Raw genomic sequence first — 27,794 nt, 5'->3', positions numbered from 1 at the left:
ATTCACAGATGTTATGTGAGATCTGTTTCCTTCATGTCTGTCACTGTTCTGTTTATCTGACGCAGCCGAGGCAGAGATCGAGGCGCACACTGACAGGCACGAGGGAACGGTGGGCGGGGAGAACTAGCATTAAAGGCACAGGCTACAAAAACAGCTACATAGTGTTCAGAGCAAAAAAAAATTTTAATTTTCTGAAAGGTAAAATAGATAGTCTGCTGGGTGTTTTGAGCTGAAACTTTAAAAACACATCTTGGAGACACAAAAGACTTACATTAAATCTTAAGGGGTAAAGTAGGTGCCCTTTAAATTATACAAAATGTGTTTTAGAATTATAAGATATAACGTAATAATTGTTACACATTTGTGCCCGGGTCATTCGGGTTTATGTATTACGCAATCAAAAATGCTTTGTTGTTAAATCATCAATGGAATTATCTTAGTGTGAAAAAAAAAAACTTTAAAATCTACTCTCAAAAATAAATGTTCTTCATTGTCATTGATGGTTTATTGAATAACCTTCACCATCCACAGAAAATAGAAAAATTATAAAGGGGAAAAATTTTAAACAAATATTATCCATATCTAACATTTTATTTTACTGATACACATGAAATTATTACATGTGATAGTGAGTGTTTATAAAACAAATTTGCTTTTTTTTTGTTACTTTTCAGAGTAATATTTCTGCTTCGTAAAACACATTTAAATGTTAAAAAACGTCAAAAGAGTAAAAATGTAAAATGTAAAAAATGTCTTTAAAAAAAGTTATGAGTTAAAAAAAGACTGCATTATATGTTCTTAATATCTGCGCATAAATGTATAGTTTCTCTACATTTACTGGATTTATTAGCAATTATGGGTTTACTTAAAATGTTTTAGTAACATTTCTTTATTCAGCTATAGCCGTACTCACACTAGGTACAGTTGCCTCGAAACGGGCCAAAGCACGCTTGTCCCCCCTCCCGTCTCCCCCGACAGCCCGCGCTCACACCACAAATGGGGCTCGGCACGTTTACGTCATCGCTGCTGCACTATTCAGTGAGAAGCGCTCTCTCAGTCAGCAGCACAGTGGAGATTTCTCTAGTTAAATCATTTCAGTCGTTTGTTATGCAGTGATATGCAGTCAAATATTTCGCCACACAGTCCTTAGGGATGCGGTGACACGCAGTCAGATATTTCGCTGAACAGATCCGCCACTTTTGCCGCTCAAAAACAATCATAAAGCTCTGGTGCTGCAGGAATGAGGAGGTCTGCTGAAGCCGCGCAGCTGTCGTGCTGTGAGGAGTTCTCGTCTTTAATAAACTATGGCAGTTTTTGTTCACTGAACAGTAAGAATGATTAATAAATCCATATGTAACGTAAAAGTCACGTCTCGCTTTCAGTTTCGGGCTTTGGCGCATTTTGCACTCACACACAAGCATACCGTGCTAAAGCCCAAGTGTACCGCGCTCAGGCACACCTCTTCCAACCGGGCCAGGGCCGGCCATGTGAACCGTGCTTGAGCCCAATTCAGCGCACTCACACTTCTCAAACGATCCAGGAAATGGGCCTGGGCACGGTACGGATGGCATAGTGTGAGTAGGCCCTAAGTCCCTTTATTTTTATTAGGGCTCGCCACAGCGGAATAAACTACCAACTTATCCAGCATATGTTTCATGCAGCGGATGCCCTTCCAGCCACAACCTAATACTGGCAAACATCAATACACACATTCACACACATACAATATGATAAATTTAGCTTATTCAGTGCACCTATAGTGCATGTGTTTGGACTGTGGGGGAGACCACCCGAAGGAAATCCAAGCGAACATGGGGAGAACGTGCAAACTCCACTCAGAAATGACAACTGGCTCAGCTTGGACTCAAACCAGCGACCTGCTCACTGTAAGGCAACAGTGCTATCCACTGAGCTACCGTGCTGCCCTAGTTACATTTTTCCTTATTAATAAATATTGTCTTTTAAAGAATTTTGAGCACATTTTTATTTGTTGTGATTATTAATCAGGCTTATCCCACCAAATAATGGTGTCTTAACTCTTCTAAAGTTAAAATAAATATAAACGTCCTGAAAACATGGGATACTTCTAACATGGTAAAGACAACGTAACATTCAAGACTTAGATTTGCTCCCATTTTTACTCGATAAGAACTACAAAACGGATATGATTTAGAATATGAAAAATACAGATTTTGAATGCGTTATGAGGGTTAAACAGGGTAAACCATTCAATTGCCTCTATTCTAGGTTATTTCCTTCATGTGTTCTCTGTTTGTTTACACTTCAGGAGTCTATTTAAGTTACTTTGGGGAATTTTATTTACGTTCCACTTTTTAAATGATGACAATTGCATCCTTTAGCTCACTTCCAACACTAGATGGCAGACAAACAATTCCTATCGACACTTCAAACATATCAAGCTTCTCATAGTCTCTCAAAAAATGGATTCTTGTCCTCAAAATATAGTTGCTTTAAAAATATATATATATAATAATCTGAATTAAACAAGCACTAGCCAATGGCGCTTACTTGTTTTGGATTAGCTTTGCTGTAGGGTTAAAGTGGTTGTTGTCTCGGCCCTGTTACATCACCAGTTGTAGTATTGATAAGTAATCAGTGGAGCTTTTGAAAGACGTGCATTACCTCACGTGCAGAGTAAACAGCTTAGCTAAAGCACTTCTGTTTGTGTTGCTCATTGCATGGCGCTTTCTGCTCCACTCCACACTCCTATTTGCATTGTTTAATGATCTGTGGCCACTTTCAGTTTAAGCTTCTCACGCTGTGAATCACAATCAAGTTACAGATGCGAATCAGACTCTCCAAATCAGCTGGCGTTTTGTCAAATCTCAGGTTGTATGTCTTGATATTCATCTAAATGCAGTACATTGGAAACAATATCACATATTTCAGGACTGTTGTGCCAAAATATGATTCCTCTTCTGCCTTGAAACGATGCGATTCAGTGAATGTGTGTGATATAAGTTATCATGTGACTGCAATGACGTGTGATCTCTTGAGAGATGCGCTAAATGTTTATCTTTTCCGCATGGGGTTTTAATGTATGTTTAAAACTGTCATCCATGTATTTCTGTTCTTTCAAGGTCAATAAATCAGATCATTCCAGCACGTTAACGTCTCTGGGGTTTTATCATTTCTCATTTTCCCATGTTTCTGTGCATCCAGAGAGGAAACATGAAATGGACAGATTGACTCTACGCAGATAAACATCAGAACTATTTAAGTTCTGATGTTACATATTAAGCCATTTCTGTACAGGGGAAATTTCTGCCTTGGGTATCAGTTCTTCATATTCATATACATGCTATACACTGAAAAAAAATTATTCATTGGATTTATTACATTTTTTTAAGGTAAGTGGTTGCAATTTATTGGGCTGAATTTAACGTAAATAAATAGAATTTGTTTGTTTAAATTCAGCCAATATGAATTGTTTGCAACAATTTTGCTTTTTTTTCAGTGTACTGTATATGTTATGTGTAGATAATGTAGATCTATATATGGTCTTGGCCTGAAAAATATATGGTATATGGCCTGAAAAAGTTTTGTAAAACAAATAAACCCAAAAAGGTTTTGGAAAAGTATTTAACAAATATCCGTGTACTTGAAAATGTTTGCGATGATAATATTGGGTAAATTTTACTGTACATTTTAAAAGCAAATGTGCAGTCCGTCCTTTCACATGACGCTCTCATGCCTGGGGTCAAAAACAACTCGCAGTTTCAGCTTCGCCTCTCTTTCGCTCGCATTCATTCAACATTTTGAGTGTCGTGTCAAGAAACAATCTTTAACTACAGAGGTAAGATACTGTGGGTGGGTGCTAACGGCTAATTTGCACTATTTTTGAAAAAACAAGCCAAAATTTCATTATGACAGCAAGATACTGTCTAAAAACGTTTTTTTTAGAGGTATGAAAATAAATATAAGCTACATGGATTTTCATATGTTTGTTGATATGCAGTAATTTCAACATGCCTTTTTTTTCCTATGTACCTAGTGTATGAAGACATTACGTGAAACATTAGGTCATAAAAGTTTACCTGTAAACTTTGGAAAAAATCAAAAAGAACTGGAATTTTAGTAGTAAAATGTGTTTGAACCGAGTCAGGGTGTCCACGGGGTCTTCAAAATCAAAATTTTAGGCCTTAAAAAGTCTTAAATTCACTGAAATATTGTGTTGTAGGTCTTAAATCATTTTAAACAGATTTTATTTTCCTGTCCATGTAAAGCTACCCCCATTCAATTAACACTCCATCTCAATAAAAGTTAACTAAAGTTTATTTATTAACTTTATTTACCTACTCTATTTATATTTCTATAAGCATATGGTTTAATTGTCTTCGCTACAATAACGTTTTTAAAAGATTCTTAGCGTTTAGCCTTATGTAAATTGTGAAATTTCATTCATAATGGTCTAAAAAAGGTCATAAAGTTTAAAATTTGACTTGATGAAACCTGTGGAAACCCTGCCTGTACTATACAGTAACAATTTATTATCTGTCAGTCATTTTTATGTTTATACAATAGCATTTTGTCAAAAAATACAGTCAAAATAATTTTTGCAATGTTTGTCAAAGCAGCTTTAGACGGAGGAATGTGCAATAAATAATAGTGATCAAATGAGAAATGCTATATTTTGCTCTTTTGTTTGAACTCTTCATTCGGGAATGTATTATTGGAGATGTATTATTATGTATTATTATCTCGTAAATGGTTTACAAAAACTTCACTATTATATGTATTTATAAGCATTATCAGTTTGTCTTTCTGTTCTACTTGTCCGGGTCTTTTTACATGCCATTATCCACAGAAAAAATTTTGATGACACTTTCTCCTGTTGTTTCTTTATTAGTGTGTAATTCTACTTTTAAGTACTGTTTAAGTAACGTTAATTTATGACATGTAGTTACTCTAGTGTTGTGTGTGAGAACACCATTTTCTTAAGCTAAGTGCTTGCAAACAATTTATATAAGCTGAATTTTAACAAACTAATTAAGTTGTATATTACTCTATTTAAATAGTTTGTTTAAATTCAGCCCAAATAAATTGTTAAAAACCACTTACCTTTAAAAAGTAGTTAATCCAATGAATATTTTTTACAGTGAATAAGGTTGTCTTTATTTGCAATGAATCTTTTATTGTTATTACAGTGTTACGAGATTGAAGTGTTACAAAACTATATTTATAAAGATATTAAAGAAAAGGAATTATTTTAAAATCGCTTTCAGATTTAGAATAAGTTTATGTTGTGGCATCGTTTCCTGACAAGTGCATTTAGTACTGTTTCTTATCAGAATGCAAAGCGTCAAATAATTACTGAGTCTTTTGTTCTGCTTTTAGGTTTTAAATGAGCATTTTTTTAAATTACAGTATTGTAATAAGTAAATCATCAAGAACAAAATGACAGATAAAAATGAAATCTGCTTAATTATGATTTTAAAAGTTAGCAGTTGACAAAAAACAACAACTTTTTTTCTCTTTTTTTTTCCCTTTAATTAGGATGTCATTCAAACATTACTTGATTACTTACTTTTAAATAAAAAAATTTAGCAACCATTGCTATTGTTTATAGTGTAGTATAGTATAATCTCAATAAGCAGAAGTTTATATAGTGGCATTATTATTTGACAATAAAACTACAATTTATTACCAAGATTAAAAAAAAAAAAAAAATATATATATATATATATATATATATATATATATATATATATATATATATATATATATATATATATATATATATATATATTAACAGTATTGCAACAAGTGAGTTATGAAAAATAATGCCCGATAGGAATGAAATGTCAAAATCATCGGCAATGGACTAAAAAAAACCTCATTATTTTTAAATATTAGTATTGTTATTTTTTTATTTCATTTTTTTTATTTTTTATGTAATAAATTGGGATGTTATCCAAATAATAGAAAAAGGATTTTAAACAACCATTTCTATCATAGTTCTTTGTAGTATTACTACAGCAACTATTATTACATCTTATGTATTTCTAGTATATAATTATTATTAAGCAAGCAGTTGGTCACAATTAATTACCAACAGTGCTCAGCATATACGAGTACACACCATTGTGAAAATGAATATTTTTATCCATTTCTCAGTGAACATGGGAAATGTAATTTGTGCATTTGAATTTGTGCTTTTGATTTATTAAACCGATATATTTATTACCTTAATATTTTAGTCACAGAACATTTTTAAAAATGGAAAGATAATTCAATTAAATTCAAGCAAAATATTGCAAAAAAAAAAAAAAAATTACAAATTACACAAAATTCAACTAAATTGTATATGTTTTTTTGTTTCTCTTGATTTTTCCTATTTAAAAAAACATTTAATATTTTTCTGTAACATAAATTTGGCCTACTAATTTTTGAACCATTTTTTAAAGTTGTTTAGTTAGATTAGCTCCAGATTTGGCTTCAGTGCTGACTAATCTAATGTATATGCACAAATCTAGGGTAAATGCCGAGCTAGTGATGTTCCTATACTGATAAACTTCAGGTGACCTGTTATTGTGTGTTTTTTTCCATTTTATACGATTCCTTTTACAGCATCGTTGTTGTAATGTAATTAAAATACAGTCAGTTAAATAGACTTTGGCATTCATTTAGTTGCTCAAACGGAAAACAAGACAAAAAGCTGTTTACTCGCAAGAGAGAGATTTGTGGGGGGTGTACTCATATATGCTGAGCACCGTAATATCACTTAAAATGAAAATTCACAACAATACACATGTAGCGTCCTAATCACAGCCTGTCTCTTCATTTGTGTGTATATGTTTTGTTATTGAAAGGTCATGGAATGAAGATGCCAGCCTCTCCGACTCAGACGGCAGTCCACACTGGAGCCGAATGACCATTTCCCAGAATGCACCTGTGGGTTTCCTAACCAATGGCAATGGCAGTGGAAGCAGTGTGTCCTCAGAGCCAGAAGCCACGGTCAAATCTCTCATCAAATCATTTGACACCGCAACGCCGAGTGAGGACACGACCTTCTTTCTCGCATTAGTTTTCTCCCTCTCTTACCTCTTTCGCTTTGACTATGCATTTTACCATTTGAGGTAATGAGTAAAAATGTCTGAGTATTGCTGAGAAAATAAATAAGGGGTGTTTAAGTGTTAGATCACGGCCAAACAGATGCTAACAGAAGACGTTCTTTATTCTGAGCTATCGATATAAATGTTATACAGTAAACATCTCCTGTCTGCCATCATAATCTCTCTGTAACACAGCAGCAGGAAAGTCTGGCTCTCATTAAAGCAGCCACAGCTCTCAAAACACTGCCACATGTCTTTGTGTTGGAGCGATACTTCTGAAAGACTGCTTAGAAAACACATTAGAAATGGAGAGAATTAGAAGACAATGAGACTCATTAATAAGCTTCAGTGCCAGCTGTTGATTTTTATGAAATGATCTGCAGAATACAGTAGTGTATTGTCCTCTTAAGTATCCTCTTTCCCTTATGCAGGGGTGTCAAACTCAATTCCTGGAGGGCCGAAGCCCTGCACAGTTTAGTTCCAACCCTGCTCCAACACACTTACCTGTAGGTTTCAAACAAGCCTGAAGGACTCAATTAGTTTGATCAGGTGTGTTTAATTAGGGTTGGAACTAAACTGTGCAGAGCTGCAGCCCTTTTGGAACTGAGTTTGACACCTGTGCCTTAACGGAGTGTAATGGCCCGTTTCCACTGAGTGGTACAGTACGGTACGGTTTGGTTTGGTACGCTTTTATGGCCGTTTCCACTGTCAAAAGGTGTACCGAACTGTACTGTACCACTTTTTTGGCACCCTTTCGAAAGGGTACGAAACACGAGAAAGGGTACCAAAAGGCGGAGCTAGATACGCAGCTGAACGCTATTGGTTTACAGAGATATGTCATTCGCTTATGCAACAAGCCAGAATGAAAACAGATTGTACTTGTGAAATGGCAGAGTTCGATGTAGTGTGAAAACATCAAATCTTCTTTTCAGCCCCAAAGAACATCCGCTGAAGCCAAGCTGCTAAAAAGAAAGTTCTTTTAAAGTCAGATAAATATATAAAAATCAACATGTCAACATGTCACTGTAAACACATGCAGTATACTGTAGATACAGTAAAGTTTTTTTGTAAATAAAGTTATTACAGTATATTGTAAATAAAGGTAAACTATACATTATTTTTGATATTCACAGTTGGGAATTTGTTAAAAGATCATCTTTGCGTAATATTAGAATGATTTTTGGCATGAAATTAAATTCTACACCGTGTCCACAGGGTCTTAAAAGTTGCTAAATCAATTTAGAGACTTTTAAGGGCCCTTAAAATATTATAAATGTTTTTTTTATATTATATAAGTTATTAAATCTTGTATCATTTTTAGTTATGTAATGCATAGTTGTCTGAATTATACTGCATTGAAAAGGAGTTATCACAAGTGACGTTTTAGTTGTGCTTTCTTATCATTTGTATTTTGTATTAATGTATACATTTAGTTAAAATGTTGCCAATCAATGTTACCGGTTGACACCTAAAGCAGCAATAAGGTCTTAAAATGTATGGAAAGAGTCTTAAAAGAGGTCTCGTATTGAATTTCATTCTGTGTTTCCTGTATATATCCTGATCTATACATTTGACTCATACATTGTGTTTTTGCCAAAAATATACTCTTATTTTACTTGATATTCTAATGACGCTATGATCTACTTTATTATTCAAATAATTTTTTTCATTAAATATAAAATTTGTAATTTGCCTCATACAATGCATTTTTGGTTATTACCAAAAATATGCCTGTCCAACAGTAGACTGTTTTTTTGGTCCAGGGGTACATCTTGTTACCTTTAAAAATATTGCAAACTGCATAAAGAAGAAATGTAATATAAAGTGCATTTTTGGGGAACAAGACAAACAATCAAAGGGTCTAAAAATGCCCATAATAGTATCTCAGTTAAACAGGAAAAACACAGTTTCTCAATTATGTTAAAATAGCTGTTTTGCCAGTGTTTGTTTGTTTTTTAAAAAGCTGATAATCTCAGTCTGACTGTAGCAGTTTGAGTGGCAATTTCCATTGTAGATTATTTCTTGAATTTATGCAGGGCATTTATTCAGAAATGAGTCAACAAAAGCTAATTGGATGGTTAAAAAAAGCCATCATGCCTTATAGTCTTGATTGTTGCATTTTGTTCTACATCCTGTGCCGTTGCCCTTAAATAGATAACTCAGCCTAAAATGAATGTTGTTACAAAAATACATATTATTTCGATCATACAATGAAAGTCAGTAATGACCAAAAGTTAAAGGTGCTGTATGTGTGTTTTTGACTCTTCTAAAGCATAAAAATACCATAATATGTTTGCAGATATTAGAGAAACATGCTTCGTGAACATTCTTGTTTATCTGAAAAACAATGCTGAAGTCAGGTGTTCTGCTTTGAAAATGTGCTTTTTGTGCTGTAACGTCTGTCTTTGTTTTGGTCATTTAACCTGCCTAATGCCAGTTTAGCCAATTATATTTCATCAGCCCGTGTTGCCTTGAATGAAAAATATGCTGAATGAAAACAGCATATTTCATTCATTTAGTCAGAAAGGCTCTCTAAGTGTGCATCCATGACCAAAGTGCGACCTCTGGTGGATAGTAGCAGACTGCAACATGAGACAGATTCAGAGTTCCACATGACATGAGGTTATTAATTAGCAAATAATATAAATATTATGAACGTAAACATTATGAAACATTAGGTAACAGCACACTACGTGACGAGATTTGCAGTGATAAGCAATGTTTATTTCTTCATATTTATTTGTGTCTGAAGCAAAGATTTTACAATTAAAATTGTTCCAAATGCATTTCTCTAGATGGATCTAGCAGCTCAGTACAGATACACACATCTCCCAGAAGCCCCCTGAGTGGCATACCAGTCCGTACAGCTCCCGCTGCTGCCGTCTCACCCATTCAGGTACTGCGAATCTCAAAATACACCAGGAGTTTATATGGAGAATGCCATCGCTAACATGTGCTTTGTTTTCTAGAGGCACTCTGGAATCAAGCCACTGTCGAAGACCCTCGAGAGAAGAATTGCCTTTGGAGATTTCCCACACAATGGTACTTCACAGTGACACATCCAATTCAAACAACACTTGAGCCATCCCTAAACACCCATACCTATTCATTGATAGAATCTGTTGCATATCATGAAAATAGTAAAGAGTGTGGCGTTGTATTATTCACAGTAATGCATTTTAGTGGATGTCTCTGAACTCTACACACAAAAAATGCTGTTTGTTTCAAACTACTTATTTAAAATGAGCTGAACTGTTTTGTGTTTAAACAACTTCAATTTGTAAAAACTATTATGTTAACTTAATTCTTCATGTTGTCCCAACACAAATCGTTTGTCTGCAACCTAGAATTTTTTACAGAGAAAAGCCCCTAATTCATTGCTAGCCCAAATGAATCGATGGGTATATTTCCACTTTTTTGATTTTGCACAGAATGATTCCTGGTTGAATGTATCTAGTGATTTTGTCACTCAGGATTGGTTAGTTTTTTGTTACCTTGTGACCAGTTTCTCTCTGTGGTTGGCCAAGCACAACATTTAAGGGTGCTTTCACACCTACACTTTTGTTTTGGAACGTGTCTTGTTTGCCCAGTTAGCGCAGTTTGTTTGGCATATGTGAACAGGGCAATCATGCTCTGTTCCGCGGCAAAGTAATCGCTCCGAGATCGCTTGAATGAGGTGGTCTCGGCTAGATTGAAACGAACCCTGGAGCGGTTTGATTGCAGTGAGAAAGCACTCCGATCCGAGCGCGGTTATATCACTGTGTTTTATGGATATGTAATAGGCTTACGGCTATATGAAGAGAGAATTATGAGTATGGCGGGAAGTTTCGTGAGTCTCCGGATGCCCGCAAACGAGTGATGATCTCCCGGTAATCTCGCGTCTCCCTCCTAGTCCTCAAATAGGCATCGTCGCGCACCCTTCTCACCCCTCTCCACCGCATCTCTCCTCAGACACGTCGTGTGCGCACCCTGTCAATCTCCACCAAACCACCACCTCTCCTGACAGCTTAGCGGGACGCTGCAAAATAAACCCTGACACTCTGACCAATGTAAAGAGAGTTTACTCGCACGTGACTTGTTTTAGCTCTTTTGGTCCGATTAGAAACTTCGCAGTGTGAAAGCGAACCACTCCAAGAGCAAAGAGCAACAATGTAACAATTGTAATCTCTTTTTCGGAACAACTGAATCGATTCACAGGTGTGAAAGGCACCCTAAGTCAAGGGTCCTAAACTGCTCCCCTGTGGGCCATTTGCAGCCCGCCCTCCTCCTTTCGGCTCTCAACTGATGTTAAAAATATAACTAGATTCAGCCCCTCAAAACATATATTTTTGAATCACTGTCATTGTTGTGCAGTCACAAATAGCCTCTTGTGGTTTTGACCCGCCACCTACTGGACATTTGAAGTATGTACTATATATTCGAGTTACTTTCGATTTAATCAGCCTGCAGTGCAGAGTAATGCACATTATTTATGTGGCTGACTTAAACATTGAAATAAACGTCCGTAAGTGCTCAATTTTTAACTAAAGCTATATTTTTGTAAATATTCCAGGGCCATTTGGTTATAATCAGTTTTATACCACCTGCATTTTGTTGTACAAACATCTCTTCATTGCTTACACAAATTGCTGGTGATGTGAATATGATCATTTAGCTAATTTTCGATTCAAATGGTCTCATTAATTGATTTTCCTAACATGCATATTAAGATTTGTATAAAAAATGTGCATTAGTACGTTTTACTGCTGGCTTAATTGAACATGATAAAGTAAATGTGAATATAAACATACCTTTCCCCTCTTTGTTGTTTTACAAAAAAGAAAGATACTAAGAAGAACAATTGCCAGTAAAGTAACTAAAGTTACCCAAACTACAATATGCTGTCTTACGCTATCTGTTAAACTTTTGGTTAAGCAGCAATTGATTGGGACATAATAATAATAATAATAATAATAATAATAATAATAATAAGTATTATTATTATTATTATTATAATTATTATGCCTATTATTAAATTGTATTTTTTTTGTAGCAATTTAAACTAACCCTTCAATATGTACAACAAGAAACCTAAAGAATGAGCTTTGATAATCTTGCGAGTGTATCAATTACATCAAGTTTCCACTTTTTTTGTGTGCTAGAATGTAAAAAAAATCCCTTTTATGAATTGTCAGTCACTGATATAAACATATAGAAACAAAACTCTAATGTTAGATATTATTTTAAAAATATATATATATATTTCATTACATATTTTTATTGTCAAAATGCATGTTTTAAATGTTGTATTTTCGACTCCGGTTGCATTCACAGTTCCTTTTTTTTTTTTGGACAATTTGGTTCCCCGCTTTCCACTTCAAGTCTGGTTTCTACTAAGTCGAATAAACTGCAAATTATAATTTTTGAGGGAACTACCCCTTTAGGCAATGGAATGGTCTGGCTGGAAGTGGAAAATTAGCCTACGGTTTTCTGAAACAGGTGTTCAAATACAGAACATACTGTACACACAGAACTCTAATGTTGGATATAATTTTTAAATAATTCTCACTCAAGATTGATTTATTTGATTGCATAAATTTATTTCCAAATATTTTAACATTTTTTCAAAAACATCAGATTTATTCTATTTTTTATAGACATGTTAAATATTGCCATGAAATAGCCCTATGTTGCTGATGTGGCAATAAATATATAATAAATTAAATTAACATTTTAAATATTAATCACAAAACACATTGAAACAAACCAACCGATAATTCACATTTTAACAGTGCAATGCTAAAGATAGGCAAAATAATTTATGTATACACAAATAATAAAATAAGAATAATACTAATAATAAGTAAATAAACAAAATGAAAATACATAAAGATAAAATAATAGTATATTAAAATAAATAAATTCAATAATGACATACCATAACCATTAATTTTTAAATGGCTGATTTTACTCCAGTATTCATTGTCACATGATCCTCCACAATATGTGCTCACTGCTTTGCATCACACAATCTACAGGGTGTCAACACTAGACGTGACATCATTGATCCTTTCAGTAAGTTTGTCATAAATAGAAAGAAGCATCAGTTTACTGTTGTACATTTGTTGCACAACATATATGTAACGTTCTTTAGTCACTCATGTCCAGTGTTGACAGTGTTAGAAATCATAGTTACATATTTGATCTACTGTAGTCACCAAAGAAAGAAAAAAGTTCAGTAAAAAAAGGTTATGCGGTGTTTACTGCCACAAAATATTTTAAACGTTTCTCAAAATAAAATATATTGTGTTCAAAGGGGAAAAAAAGTTTTTGTTTTTTTACCCGGACATTTAAAAAGAATATATTTTAGTATAATACCGTGAAGCCATGATATTTTTATCCAAGGTTAACATACCATCAGAATCTTATACCAGCCCATAATTGCATGGCATTTACCAATATTCTTCAATATTGTTCATGTATTGTTCAAGAATAAAGAAGGTTTGGAACCAAAAAAAAAAAAAAGGTTATGCTGCTTAAAGGTTCCATGAAGTGCATAGAAAAGTGCATTTTTTATTAGTTGTTTGACACACTCGCAATTGAAAAATGAAGAAGGCGGGACAGAGTAGCCCCTCCCCATAAAAACAGCCAATAGCATTTAATTTTTATCACAGCTCTGACAGTGAGAGTGGTTAAGATCAAGCGCATCAAATGAAAAGCAAATGAGAAGTGTCCTGAAGGGGGCTGGGCATGTCAGATACTAAAGAGCATTTTATTGGTCAAGATTTGATAAGAAACTTAAGTATGTGGTGACGTGGAAAAATATCTTTCTCCATTTAGGCGGAAGTGACCAACTATATATTTCAATTTGATATTTTCTAACTGCAAATGTTGGCACTGTTTTGAAGCACACTAACTTATAGATATCCTTAAAAGCAACATCTAAATTGTTTTATTTTAATTTCTCAGGACCATTAATGTTAGTGTCAAAACTACCAGTAACAGTTGTCCTTATTTAAACAAACAGTGCACCATCAGAGCATTAAACTTCACTTTGTGGATTTTAATATGCCACTGAACAACATATTCCGCAGAAACATGGCAATAATAAAACACAACAATAAACTTTCTGTTGTTTCTCTCTCAGGTTCATGTGATGAACTGAAGCCCTCGACTCTTATGAGGAAGAGCCCGTCTCTAGAGTCTGTGATTAAAACTCCAGCTCACTTCAACGGCCGCACTGCATCGTTTACTTACAACAGAGCCAACAGCAAACTCAGGTCAGCTTAACAACTACAAAAGCCAAGCTGCAATGATAATCACCTTCACTAGGGGCACTAAAACAACAGATGACTCAGAAGGAAATAGACGGCGACCTTTCACTGCACAAAATGTGTAAATGAAACAGGTTAAGAAGATGACTCAGATCAGAAAGGACTAATCGCTATTTCCACTCAAGAGACATTTGCATTTCTTACCCATCTCTCCTCAATTTGCTTGCTAACTCCTGCTTTGAATTAATGCTTAATTAGAGATTTGCACAGAGTAGAGTCACGATTTGTCACAGAATAATACAAAGACTTTTCCAACATATTGAAGGTGAATTATCACAGTCCACTAACTGAGCATTTTAATATTTTCCTCATTTTTTAAACATTTTAATTAACACATTTTAATAGTCCTGTGGTGCGACACATTCATTTTTAAAGACACTAATGTTTCATGCTGTGTTCTCTCTCTTCACATGAGCTTGTAAAAGCTGTTCGTATAATAATAATTATAAAGTAATTAGTACAACGCTGTTTTAATCATGTACATTTTTTAAATCAGCTGCTCATCTTTAAACTGCGAGAAATTCTTTGAGGAGTTTGCAGATTACAACAAATACAGACATGCAATTAGATGAGTCTTTTTTATTATTTATAGAAATATTACATAAACTGTTCAAATCTATAATGACTTTTAAAGGCACAACACAATTATTGTTTGCTAGTTTCAGCTTGACGCAAGTGTCGTTTTGAGGTTTTGCAGCACACTGTTTAAAAAGCAAATGCATTTGCACTCATCTGTGCGCCTATAGGCGTTTTGGTCTAAAAAAAGGAGGCGTGTTAAGGCGCATTGCTGGCGCGTTGCTATTTTGAGGAACTAAAATAGACTGCTCAATAGACCAGCTGAGAGCAGGTCTAAAGTCCAGCGCAGAGTGCGTTAGTTGTGCGTCTCGCTTAACCATTGCTTAATACACACAGGATGTACAGCAATACGCAAATATCTTTACATATGAAAAACAAATAAAGGATTAAAATATAACAAAAATGATTATTTTCTACGTAAATATAAAAAGTACTGCCTTCATGTCAGGGGGCTTTTTTTTTGTTTATTCATGACAATTTGCTTTTGTATAATGCTATTATTAGTAGTATTATTATTTATTATGTGCATATTTCTATTTGTTTTATTAAAAACAAGCGTAGATTTACCCACCTGTCAGGTTTTGGACCATATGGGGCACAGCATGTGTATTTGGATATAAGTCAGTTGATTGACCACTCTTGGTTATTGTTGTTCATTTATTAATTTGCAGGAAATTAGAACTGAATTTAGAAATAGTTTTAAAAACAAATCTTTGCGCTTAACAAACCAAATTATTTATGTAGACTAATGGATGTTTGTGCGTACAAGTTTCCTTATTCATGAAAGAGAGTGAAAGTAAAGAATGAAGAGGCTCATCTCTCATTCTCACGCTGCAGATGCTCTGTTTAACTGTTTTCTTGCTAGAGAAGCGCTCAGTTTTCCCACTTACAGTACACAGTCTGCTATGTAAATAGCAAATGCGCTATGGAGCGATGCAACTGACTCATAAAGGGAATGGGAGATAGGATTCTGATTGGTTTATTCTCAAAACACACCTATAACTCATTAAGAGAATAAGCTCAACCCTGTTACACCATGCGCCACGGCGCAAATCGGATTTTTCCACTGTTTAAATAGCAAAAATAGATTCTCACACTCCCTTAATGCTTTTGCGCCCTGCACTTTAGACTTTGCGCCTAGATCGTCAAAAAAGAGCCCTAAAAGTTTGAGGTTAGTATGATTATTTTGATTGTTCTCTTTTATGTTGACCAAGGAAGCATTTACATAAAATACTGAAAAACACTAACATTAGAAGAATTGTCATTAAAAATAACTGTTTTCTCTTTATTACTGTGTGAAATGTTATTTATTCTGGTGAGGAAAAAGCTCAAGTTCAAAGAGCCCCTATTATGAGTTTTTGAGCTTCCATACTTTGCGTAACACAAATCTAAGTGAAGGAAAACATTCAGCTGAGGTTTAAACCCGAAAGCGTACCTTGTTTAAAAATAGATTTTTTTAATAAAATAGTCAACTCACAGTAATTTAAATTCGCCGATCATCTGGTTCTTTTGCCTATTCGTATTAATGTCGACACGAAGCAATACTATATATGAAGTGCCAGATCTGGTAAAACGTGAACGCACCTTTCCTTTCCAACGCTAGCAGAGTGTGGGTGTGTGTGGGACTGATCATGTCTGAAGATGAGAGAACAATAATGAGTGAAAGTTCTGAAAATTGAAAAATTGTTATAAATAGTTATTATAAAAATAATAACAGTTTTTGCCAGTATGTGGATTTATACTGCATGTGTGTCGTTGTTTTTACTAATGGTTAAGAATAGAGGAATATGCTGGTGTTTAACTGCATTGCTTTAATGCTCTACTGCATGGGGCTCACACATACTCTGTGCTCTGAGTACTTCATAAGCGTGTTGGGCATTTCTCTCCATCTCGCGCTGAACTCAGACGACCAATCACAACAGACTGGGTCATCGGACCAATCAGCATCGCACTTCGAGATTTAAGACATTTTAAGACTTTAAGACCCCACAGAAACCTTGTCCAATAGACTGGATTAACAAGTAACACCGCATCTGTATATATTTTAGTTGTTGTGATGCGAGCGTATCGATCATTCACACCTCCACATATCATTTACCTCTTCATATGTTGTGGCTGCTGTAGGCTGTACAAACATACAGGATTGCATGTACATCTTCCTCTGCTTATGAACTCAAAAACAACCCCTGCGATCAGTTCATTAGGTCGACCAGATTTGCAAGTACCGATGGGGTCATGAAATGTGATTATAGACCCATACCAATCATCGGCCAATTGATCGGAGCATCCCTAATTTTTATTATAGTTTATATTCATTTATAGACAACAGAATATTTTAGAAGAGTTATGAAATTAATATTTCATTGAAACCCCCTGATGTTTGAATCACAGCAAATAAAAAGATTTGTTCAACTGACCAATTTCCGTCAACATGTTACTCAAACCCATATTAATAAATGCTGTAAATCTAAAGAAACTCTCTCTTAAATGTTTTTCATACTGGCTGCATGCTAAATCTGTTTCAAGCATCAGTGTGAAAGGTGATAAGCGATGACGCATACAGTCTTCCGACTCCCAGTGCAATGACCACAGAGTCATCTAATCTTCCCATGCACAAAACAAGGCAGTCTGATTATCTTTCATGTTTGTTGTTTCTCGCTCAGAGCAAGGCCCCTGATGTACGCTCACATGTGTGTGAGGATTTTAGCAGCGCTTAAACACTAATAAAAGAAAAGCATTCAAGTCCGAGTCATGCACAATCTGTCGTTACATTCATTCTCCCGAGTACATTTCATATTTTGTGTATCAGGGTATCCTGGGGGTTGTAAAAATTCTTAAAATGTCTTCAATCTTAAAAGCTAAATTTTAGGCCTTAAATAGTCTTAAATCTACTGAAATTTTGTGTTGTAAGTCTTAAATCTTTTTTTACCAGGTCTTATTTTATTCTTTGTTCATGCATAGCTACCCAAATCTGGCCATTAACACTCATACAGTCACCAACAATCCCAATAAAACTTTTTGAAAGTAGCGTTTTAACTCTGTTTACCATAATATTTTAATGACTTATTTGTTTAAAAGTTCTCCATTTTTTTACTTCATAGAATCCTGACCTGATCTATATTTGTTTATTATTAAATTATTATTAATGCATTATTAAATGTATTCAATTATAATCATTTTTGATAGGGCAAGTGAAAATATTTTCCAACTGGGATATTCAAGAAAAAAATCCTTAGCATTTAGCCCTGTGTAAGTCTAACATTTCCTTTATATTGGTCTTTAAAAGTCTTAACTTTAACTTGGTGAAACCTGTAGAAACCCTGTGTATATTTTCAGCTATTGCTTTGACACACCACTCTTTCGGTGCTATAATCACATTTAGGAAATAACTAAATGTTAGGAGTGCATGTCACACTCGCTAAATGAATCTCAGTTCTCAGCCCCATGAGGTCTCACACACATGTCCAGATGGAGTGTTAGTGACCGTATGTGTTTGTGTGTGTGTGTGTGTGTGTGTGTGTGTGTGTGTGTGTGTGTGTGTGTGTGCGTGTGTGTGTGTGTGCGTGTGTGTGTGTTTGTCCCCTGATGCTAGTGTGGAAAGAACAGACCCTCTGTCCGCTCTGGCGCGGGAGTATGGTGGATCTAAGAGGAACGCTCTACTGAAGTGGTGCCAGAAGAAAACAGAGGGCTATCCGGTAAGGAGCACAGGCCATAGGCTGTAAAAAATGACCCTTCTCTCTCCACTTCTCCTCTTTCACTCAAGGTTTATTGGCATGACTGTTTAAATACAGCATTTCCACAGGAATGTGTAACTTCTGACATCAAAATGAGACGCACTGATATGTAGAAAAAGAAAGTTGACGTTTGAGAGTTCAAATGATGATAAGTGTTTAGAGTTCGATGGCTGTTTCGGGCTTGAGTTGTTTACTACCTTTGAGTTGTCGTTGAAATAAGGTAAGTGGATGTTTATATACTGTGTCCAGCCCTCTGAACATGCTGCTTTTATATTAAAATGTGTCAGAAACACTATACAAAAAGTTTAAAAATTTTTAGTTTCAAATATGTAGGTTAAAGTATGTTACTGGTACATGGTGCATGTTTTTGGTCCCACTTCATGGCTTAACGACTTTCTACTTGCATCAAAAAAGAAATACAATGTTTTTGCTGTGTTCACAGTGTATTGCAGATCACTTTTAGTTCTCTTGAGGTAAGATACAGTTAGGGTTAGGGACAGGTATGGTGGTATGGGTAGGTGTTCGGGGTGGTCAGTAGTGTAATAACAGAAATAATTATACACTACCTGACCAAAGTCTTTTCGCCTATCCAAGTTTTTGGAAAAACAAATAATAAACTATTAACAATTAATAATTGACTTCTAGTTGATCATTTAGTATCAGAAGTGGCTTTTAGGAGGCAAACGCCCTCTAGATTACCCTTATTTTACCAAAATTAAATATGATCATGCCTTGATTGTTTTAATTATTTAATTAGGACAGTAAGGTCTTTGCTGAGACAAAAGTCTTGTCAGTTAACAGAAATAATGTACAGTATAGAACAGGGGTTTTCAAAGTGTGAGGCGAGCCTCCCCAGGGGGGCGCCAGAGCATGTCAGGGGAGGCGCGGGAAAAAATATTATATAAAAAATATATAATTATTAAGTTTAATTATTATATGTATTTTTTATTATTTTTAAACGTTTTAATTAAACAAAGCTAAAAAAATAATACGTCAAAAATAAGAAAACCGTTTTTACCCAGAAGGCCATAGCTGTGAATTCGCTTCTGTTTGGCAAGCCCGCCAATACAGGTATATGCCTGCTAATCATGCTGCTAAAACAATGGATCGGTTTCTGAGACCCCCCGATTCAAAGCCTTCAAGTTCAGGGCTTAAACCCAAAAGACGACGATATGATGGTCAGTATTTGAATTTAGGATTTTGTGTACAGGACCAGCTGATGAACCACGACCTTTATGTGTGGTTTGTAAAGATATTTTGGCTAATGACAGCATGAGACCCGCTAAACTTCGGCGACACCTTGAAACCAAGCATGATGAGGTAGCAGAAAAACCTCCAGAATTTTGTGTGCGTGCGTGCGTGAGTGTGTGTTTGGGAGGAGGGGGACGCCAATGGATAAGTTGTGTCAAAAGGGAGGCACACTGTCTTAGACTTTGAAAAACCCTGGTATAGAATATAAAGTCATGGTGCAGTGGAAAAAGAATCCATATTGTGTATGACTCCCATGAGCTTGGAAGACTGCATAAAGGACTCAGCTTATTAATAAAGTCATCTGGAATGGCAAAGAAAGCGTTCTTGCAGGACTTTAATGCCTCCTCCATCTTACCCCAGACATGCTCAATAATGTCCATGTCTGTTGATTGGGCTGGCCAATCCTGGAGCACCTTGACCTTCTTTGCTTTCAGGAACTTTGATGTGGAGGCTGAAGTATGAGGAGCACAATCCTGCTGAAGAACTTGCCCTCTCCTGTGGTTTGTAATGTAGTGAGCAACACAAATGTCTTGATACCTCAGGCTGTTGATGTTGCCATCCACTTTGCAGATCTCTCGCACGCCCCCAGACTGAATGTAACTCCAAACCATGATTTTTCCTTTACCTAACTTGACTGATTTCTGTGAAAATCTTGAGTCCATGTGGGTTCCAATAGGTCTACTGCAGTATTTGTCATGATTGGGATGCAGTTCAACAGATGATTCATCAGAAAAATTGACCTGTCACTTTTCCAAATGATCAACTAGAAGTCAAGTTATTATTTGTTGCTCTTACAACTGGGATAAACAACATGACTTTTGTCAAGTAGATGTAATTACATGCAGGTATTTATTCAATCATAAGTACAATGTAATAAATGATTCATGTCATTGTAAGTACATATTAGCTAAGGCCACCAAATATAAAGTGGTATATTTTGTTTTAGGAAAAAATGGTTTACTAAACAAATTGTGAATTTCTCTGAATAAACTTAAATATAATTAAATTTGTTCAAGGATAAAACACTTTACAGGTAAAATAGCCCCTTATATAATTTGCAGTTATGGATAACAGATTACTATAATATATATGAATTAGAGCTGCACAATTAATCGTTAAAAGATCGCGATCTCGATTCGACCCCCTAGACGATCTTAATCCAGCATTTTTACGATTTTGCCAATCATATTTTTAAGTTCAGGAGAGAAGAAAAGGCGGCTGCACGAGTCTTTTCATTGTTTCACATACGTTGCTCAGTGACATTGACACCTCCAAATGAAGTTGAATGAGTCACATAATGTATTTATTAGATATAATTCACCTAAATGTCACAAAAGAACCTGCATATGTTGCGAGTAACAGGTAATACAGTTGTAAATAATATTCAGTTTGTGGCACAGAGTGATCGTTTGGGAGCCGAACAGCAGCAGTCAGAATGAAACCGAAAATGTGCACTTCATTCAAATGATCATATTGCATTTTAGAGTTATGATTACGTCAAGCATTTGATATGTATTTTCTTTCATTTTCTCCCACAGTTGTGCATAAAAATAAATGTTTACAATGTCAGTATAACTACTCTAGCCTATATAATGTTGAATATAATCTGATAATGGTAAATGTCTGATTTTATCAGTGAATTAAATTGTCTAATATGACAGATTGCAAGCATATCTCTCAAAAATAATAATTCAACATCAGAATTATTATAATAGAATTATTTATAAAAACCAGTAGACCTAAACATAATATTATTATTGATGTTGTGCCATATGTTTGTTTTTACCATACCTTTATTTTACATCTACAGAATCCTGAGAAAATCGTGATCTTTATTTTAAGCAAAAAAATCGCGATTCTCATTTTAGCCAGAATCGTGCAGCTCTAATATGAATACAGCTGACAACAGACAACAATTTTATGCAAATATATACATATCATCATGATTTGTTCCCCATTAATGTATAATAACTAATTACAAAATGATGTTTCTACTTCAATTCATTGTTGAAATTGAATTATTGAGTTTTCTCTACTATGACTGTCATTAGTTGTTTTCATGACACATTAATGAAGAGGCTACTTAATTTATTCATCACTAATAAAGTTCTCATGAACAAAAGTAAAAGAAGTTTCAGTATGATGACATACAGTATTTCTGATGATATCAGTTTAATAATATGCTTAGCTATAGCTCTCCAATTATTAAATTGCTGTGAGTGAAAGTACAAGTAGCAGCACAAAATTAAACCCGCCTTCTACTCAATATTCCATTTCAGTTAGAAACATGTCATCCTACTGATGACAAACTGATAAATCTAGGAGTGCCAAGTTACTGCTTAAAACTCTACACAAAATTTGCATCATTGCATTTGTTCAGTACACATGACCCAAAGAGGAAAAAAAGCCCTTCAAAACCTCTCGTTTACTAGTTGAGGAGAATTTTTAAAACATATTTACATTTACTATTATTATTTTACCGCACATTTTCTGTTCTGATATCCAACAACATCTTTTATTTTTGAAACCGAAAAATCTGCAATGACTAATTAAATAAATAAATGCAAATGTAAATGCTAATTTAGTTATTCTGTTCATGGTCGGATTCATTTTGAGCATTTGATTTTAAGTAACTAATTCCTCAATTAGGTATGATGTTTGCTTTATTGCTTTCGGTTGAGGGATTATTGCAGTATTTTATAGTTTCAGCAGTATGTTAACTGGATTTCCATCACTATGTGCTAATGAGTATGCACTCCCCGGACACTTTAATAGGTACACATGCTCGTTAATGCAAATTTCTAGTCAGCCAATCGCATGGCAGCAACTCAATGCAGTTAGGCATGTAGACATGGTCAAGACGATCTGCTGCAGTTCAAACCGAGTATCAGAATAGAAAAAAAAGGTGATTTAAGTGACTTTAAATGTGGCATGGCTGTTGGTGCCAGACGGGCTGGTCTAAGTATTTCAGAAACTGCTGATGTACTAGAATTTTCCTGCACAACCATCTCTGGGGTTTACAGAGAACGGAAAAAGAGAAAATATCCAGGGAGTGGTAGCTCTGTGAGCGCAAATGCCTTGTTGATGCCAGAAGTCAGAGGAGAATGGCCAGACTGGTTCGGGCTGATAGAAAGGCAACAGTAAATCAAATTCAGGAGATTCACTAGGGAAGATTCTTTAAACTTACTGAAAAGAAGATTTGCATCGTGGATGTTCAGCCGACAAATCTGCAGCAACAGTGTGATGCTATTATGTCAATATGGACCAAAATCAACTGAGGAATATTTCCAGTACCTTGTTGAATCTATGCCACGAAGAATTAAGGCGGTTCTGAAGGCAAAACGGGGTCCAACCTGGTACTTGTAAGGTGTACCTAATAAAGTGGCCAGTGAGTGTATATATAAACATACACTACTATTATAAAATCTTAGGTTACTAAAAACAGAAGATTTGTAGTCATTGTATAATAAGCAACACAAACAGTTCCTTGGGGATTCTAGCTTCCTCAGAAATACCTTCTGCATGCTACCATGTACTGCTTTGCCAAGAACAATTACAGCAAACAATGTGGGAATACTTCATTGGAAAAAGTTGGTTTGCAAATTGTGCTCACAAAAGTGAATGTTTGTTATATAAATTGAGCTGGGAAAAGATAGCCTATCAGTAAAGGGCATCTCGGTCTGCCAGTAGTTTCACAGAAATCATTTGAAGCTCTGTTTTGTATTTTTTGTCTAAATAGTATGAGATTAGCCTTGCGAGATTAAGAAAGGTCATACAATTTTAATCATGTTTCAGATGTAACTATCCCAAAACTGAACAACGAACAAGTCAAATTGGCATTTGAGCCACATTGGCTGTATCAGTCTGCGTTTGTGTTCCCAGAGGCAAATAATGTGTAACAGGGCACGTGCAGTTGTGTGTGAGCAGATAATATTTCTACTGGTTCACTCAATGCTCTAATAGGCTGTATGAGGCCCATTAAACCCTTAGGGGACCAGACCTAGGTCTCCTCCATTGTCATGTGTGAGAGGAAGATTAGCACTAACACGCTTACCTTCCATATTAGCCTCTGCTGGTAAACAAAACACTAAAGGGCCCCTCATGCTTTCTCCTACTCCCCCTTTCATCATATTTTTGCTTAATACTGGAAAAAAGGAGCCCGTTCACTTGGTTTGTATTGATGTTTTAAGCACCCAATACCATGTACAGAAGATAAACCGATTTGGCAAAGACGGAGAAACTCCAGGCAGCGCTGTGCTTTTTTAGTCCTTTGGCTTGCAGGCATACATTCAGCTTTTTTTCAATCCTCTGGCCTCAACCACTCTCAAATAATTAGCTTTCTGCGGCTGGAATGCAATAAGAGGCTTAAACTAATAGTTGTGGATTTTAGCACTGTAATCAATTAGGCTTCTGGGTGTTATAAAATGTAAATTTTTCTGTGTGGTCAGTGCTTAAATCCTGACATGGAGTCTGATTATTTGTTTGTGCCAGTTCCAAAAATGTGGGTGTGCTAGTAATTAAATTTAACAAGGATTTTTGCATTCGCATGCAGCCCACATTCCTCTACTTTAGGGAAAACAACTGTTGAATCTCATTAAAGCTGTGTATGGAAATATGTAGTGAACTACTAATAATGCTTCAGCATATGAAGACAATTTCACTTTGTGGATGTTCATGTTTCAACAGTATACAAAAGAAAGGTTCAAAAAGTCCTTGTGAATTTGGTGTACTTGACGTGCCTGCACAAAGTCCTGACCTCAACCCGATTGAACAGCTTTAAGTGGAGTCAGTCCATCTCCTCCAATATCAATGCCTGACTTCAAAACTAAGCTTCTTGAATGGTCAAAAATTCCTATAGACGCAATGCTTAACCTTGTGGAAAGCCCCCTAGAAGACTTGAAGTGATTATAGCTGAAAAAAAAAAAAAAACTCCATATTAAACTCTAAATTAACAAAAACATTATAATACAGTGGAGTTCACAGCTGAATACACTGGTCAAGCAGAATCTGCCTTTATCTTGATTTCCTCACCAAAGTCTTCATTGTCGGGTGACAGTATGTACATTTAAACAAAATCTGATTCATTTACACCATTTATTTCACTTTTAACTATAAAACAAACACAATCGGTTGCATTCAATTTAAATTGACAATCTCGAAACCGTTCACATCATTCTCCCTCTCATCTCAGATGGGATGAAGGGCCAAATCAAAGGTTACCATGGGCCAACTTTGGCCTGTGGGTCCTAGTTTGGGCATCTCTGCTTTTGATGAATAATCTGTTATACTTATTTTCAGTGGATTAACTTGTTTTGGCAATCTTCAATCAAAGTCTGAGCATTTGTGGTGGTCCTTCTTTGTTGACTTTAGTTTGACGACTTCAGCCATAATAGTCTCAACCATGCTTCTCTTACCGTTAGTTTGCTATGAGAGAAAAGTCCCTACTTAATATTCATTTTCAGTTGGAAGTATATCATAACATACTGAAATTAATCTCAGCAACTTCTGATTTACACAGACTTTCAAAATTGAGAAATACAAAGCTAATTATAAACGTCAAAGCTATTTTGTTGTATGGTTGCACTAGAATACTTAATTAAAAAAAAAGAAGAAAGGAAGACATGTCTTGGAGCGATTTAAGTCATGACCGTGACACTTTTTCCACCTCTTGATAGGTCGCAGGTCTGCATTTATCAATTTATTCATAATGCCCCGCACAGAGAGAGATTGTGTTGATGAGAACAGCAATGGCCACAGGCCTCTTCTCACATTGCAGACCTGAGAAAAGGTTAGCTCAAGAACACACTCCAAATTGAGCTTAATATGGGCTGCGGAAAAGGTCAAGGAGGGCTACTGGTCCACTATGTCATAAGAGACATCAGCTGTGAAAGCGAGAGAGCAACTAATTACCCACTAACACGCTAAGATGGACAGCGTTGTCACCTGTGAACACACACACACACACACACGCTGCTGCTACTCTCCCTTTCCTCAATTCTTGTTTAAATTTCGCTACCCCTCTGTCCATTTACATCACAATTACTCATAGCCTTCTGCCACCGGCTATTTCCGGCAAATGATTGTTAATAATAATGTACTGACCTCAGTCAAATCACTTTGTTGGCTGTTCAGAGCATAGGTGAACTGTGTTAACCCTTACTAATAGTGTATGAAGGTTGAAAGGCATTCATTAAGTCATGTTCACAATTGCATGGGGATAAGCCTCACTAAAAGTGGTATTAACAGTACGGCATTATGAGTATTGACTGGCACACAAACACACACAGCCATTTTCTCCTGCACCGTTTGAATGAGGTGTCAGGAGAGTTGCTGCTTTATTGTTCTCATTTGTCTCGGCCATCCATGGCCAATGTCTGACCACTACACTCTGTTTATACGGGTTTATACTGTTCCTCAACATGTTTATATGGGTTTACAGTATATTACTTCATTTAAAAAACAAACAAAAAAACACCATTTATTTCTAGCTCATGATTGTGATTTAAATTTCTAACGATGTAAATAAAAAAAATGGTATTGATTTTACTATCTTAAAACACATCAACAACAAACTAATATTGTTTAGACTATTTTACAGTTTCTGTGTTATGGTATTACTATGCATTTAAATACAAATTTTAAAACAAAAAACATTTATTATTATAAAGCATTAATTTGGTATTATTAATATGGTAAGGTTGGGATGAAGATTAAGTTAAGGTTACTTGCATGAAATTATGCATAATTTACTGTTAGTACTATAGTAAATAAAGTGTTATCCATTACTTTTTTATAAGTATTGTTACTATTAGTGATGATATTCTATAAATGTTCATGTAATGTTGATAATGTTGTGTATTTGTATCAATATATATATATATATATATATATATATATATATATATATGTGTGTGTATAGTTCAATGGTTACTGGATGGATGGATTAATCGATCCTCAGATAGTTCAATGGTTACTGGATGGATGGATGGATGGATGGATGGATGGATACCCAGATAGTTCAGTGGTTATTAGATTGATGGATCCTCAGATAGTTCAGTGGTTATTGGATGGATGGATTAATCGATCCTCAGATAGTTCAATGGTTACTGGATGGATGGATGGATGGATCGATCGATGGATACCCAGATAGTTCAGTGTTTATTAGATTGATGGATGGATCCTCAGATAGTTCAGTGGTTATTAGATTGATGGATGGATCCTCAGATAGTTCAGTGGTTATTGGATGGATGGATGGATTAATCGATCCTCAGATAGTTCAATGGTTACTGGATGGATGGATACCCAGATAGTTCAGTGGTTATTGGATGGATGGATGGATGGATGGATGGATGGATCCTCAGATAGTTCAGTGGTTATTGGATTGATGGATGGATGAATGGATTCTCAGATAGTTCAATAGTTATTGGATGGATGGATGGATGGATGGATGGATGGATCCTCAGATAGTTCAGTAGTTATTGGATTGATGGATGGATGAATGGATTCCCAGATAGTTCAGTGGTTATTGGATGGATGGATGGATCCTCAGATAGTTCTGAGGTTATTGGATGGATGGATGGATGGATGGATGGATCCTCAGATAGTTCAGTGGTTATTGGATGGATGGATGGATGGATCCTCAGATAGTTCAGTGGTTATTGGATGGATGGATGGATGGATCCTCAGATAGTTCAGTGGTTATTGGATGGATGGATGGATGGATCCCCAGATAGTTCAGTAGTTATTAGATGGCTCGATGGATGGATCCTCATATAGTTCAGTGGTTATTTGGTGGATGGATGGATCCTTAGATTAATTGATGAAAGGATAGTTTGGATGGATCA

The 27,794-nt window shown here is 35.4% G+C and overlaps 2 protein-coding genes across 8 annotated transcripts in view; one reads left to right on the top strand and one right to left on the bottom strand.

The window, feature by feature from the left end:
* The window catches only part of zswim7 (zinc finger, SWIM-type containing 7), a 184,164-nt gene that overhangs the window by 35,081 nt on the left and 121,289 nt on the right, over positions 1-27,794 (bottom strand). The window lies entirely within an intron of this gene.
* The window catches only part of specc1 (sperm antigen with calponin homology and coiled-coil domains 1), a 182,656-nt gene that overhangs the window by 113,656 nt on the left and 41,206 nt on the right, over positions 1-27,794 (top strand). For all 7 annotated transcript variants that reach the window (XR_012406454.1, XM_685735.10, XM_073951563.1 and 4 more), the window contains 5 exons: positions 6,834-7,018; positions 9,872-9,972; positions 10,046-10,118; positions 14,203-14,335; positions 18,558-18,660. Coding sequence is in view for 6 of the 7 variants with exons in the window: in XM_685735.10 (XP_690827.4) it covers positions 6,834-7,018; positions 9,872-9,972; positions 10,046-10,118; positions 14,203-14,335; positions 18,558-18,660 (595 nt within the window). In the remaining variant the exon portion in view is untranslated. The remainder of the gene's footprint in view (positions 1-6,833; positions 7,019-9,871; positions 9,973-10,045; positions 10,119-14,202; positions 14,336-18,557; positions 18,661-27,794) is intronic.

Source organism: Danio rerio, chromosome 5 (genome assembly GCF_049306965.1).
Source record: "Danio rerio strain Tuebingen ecotype United States chromosome 5, GRCz12tu, whole genome shotgun sequence".
NCBI lineage: Eukaryota > Metazoa > Chordata > Actinopteri > Cypriniformes > Danionidae > Danio > Danio rerio.
This window is presented reverse-complemented; position numbering and strand designations above follow the sequence as displayed.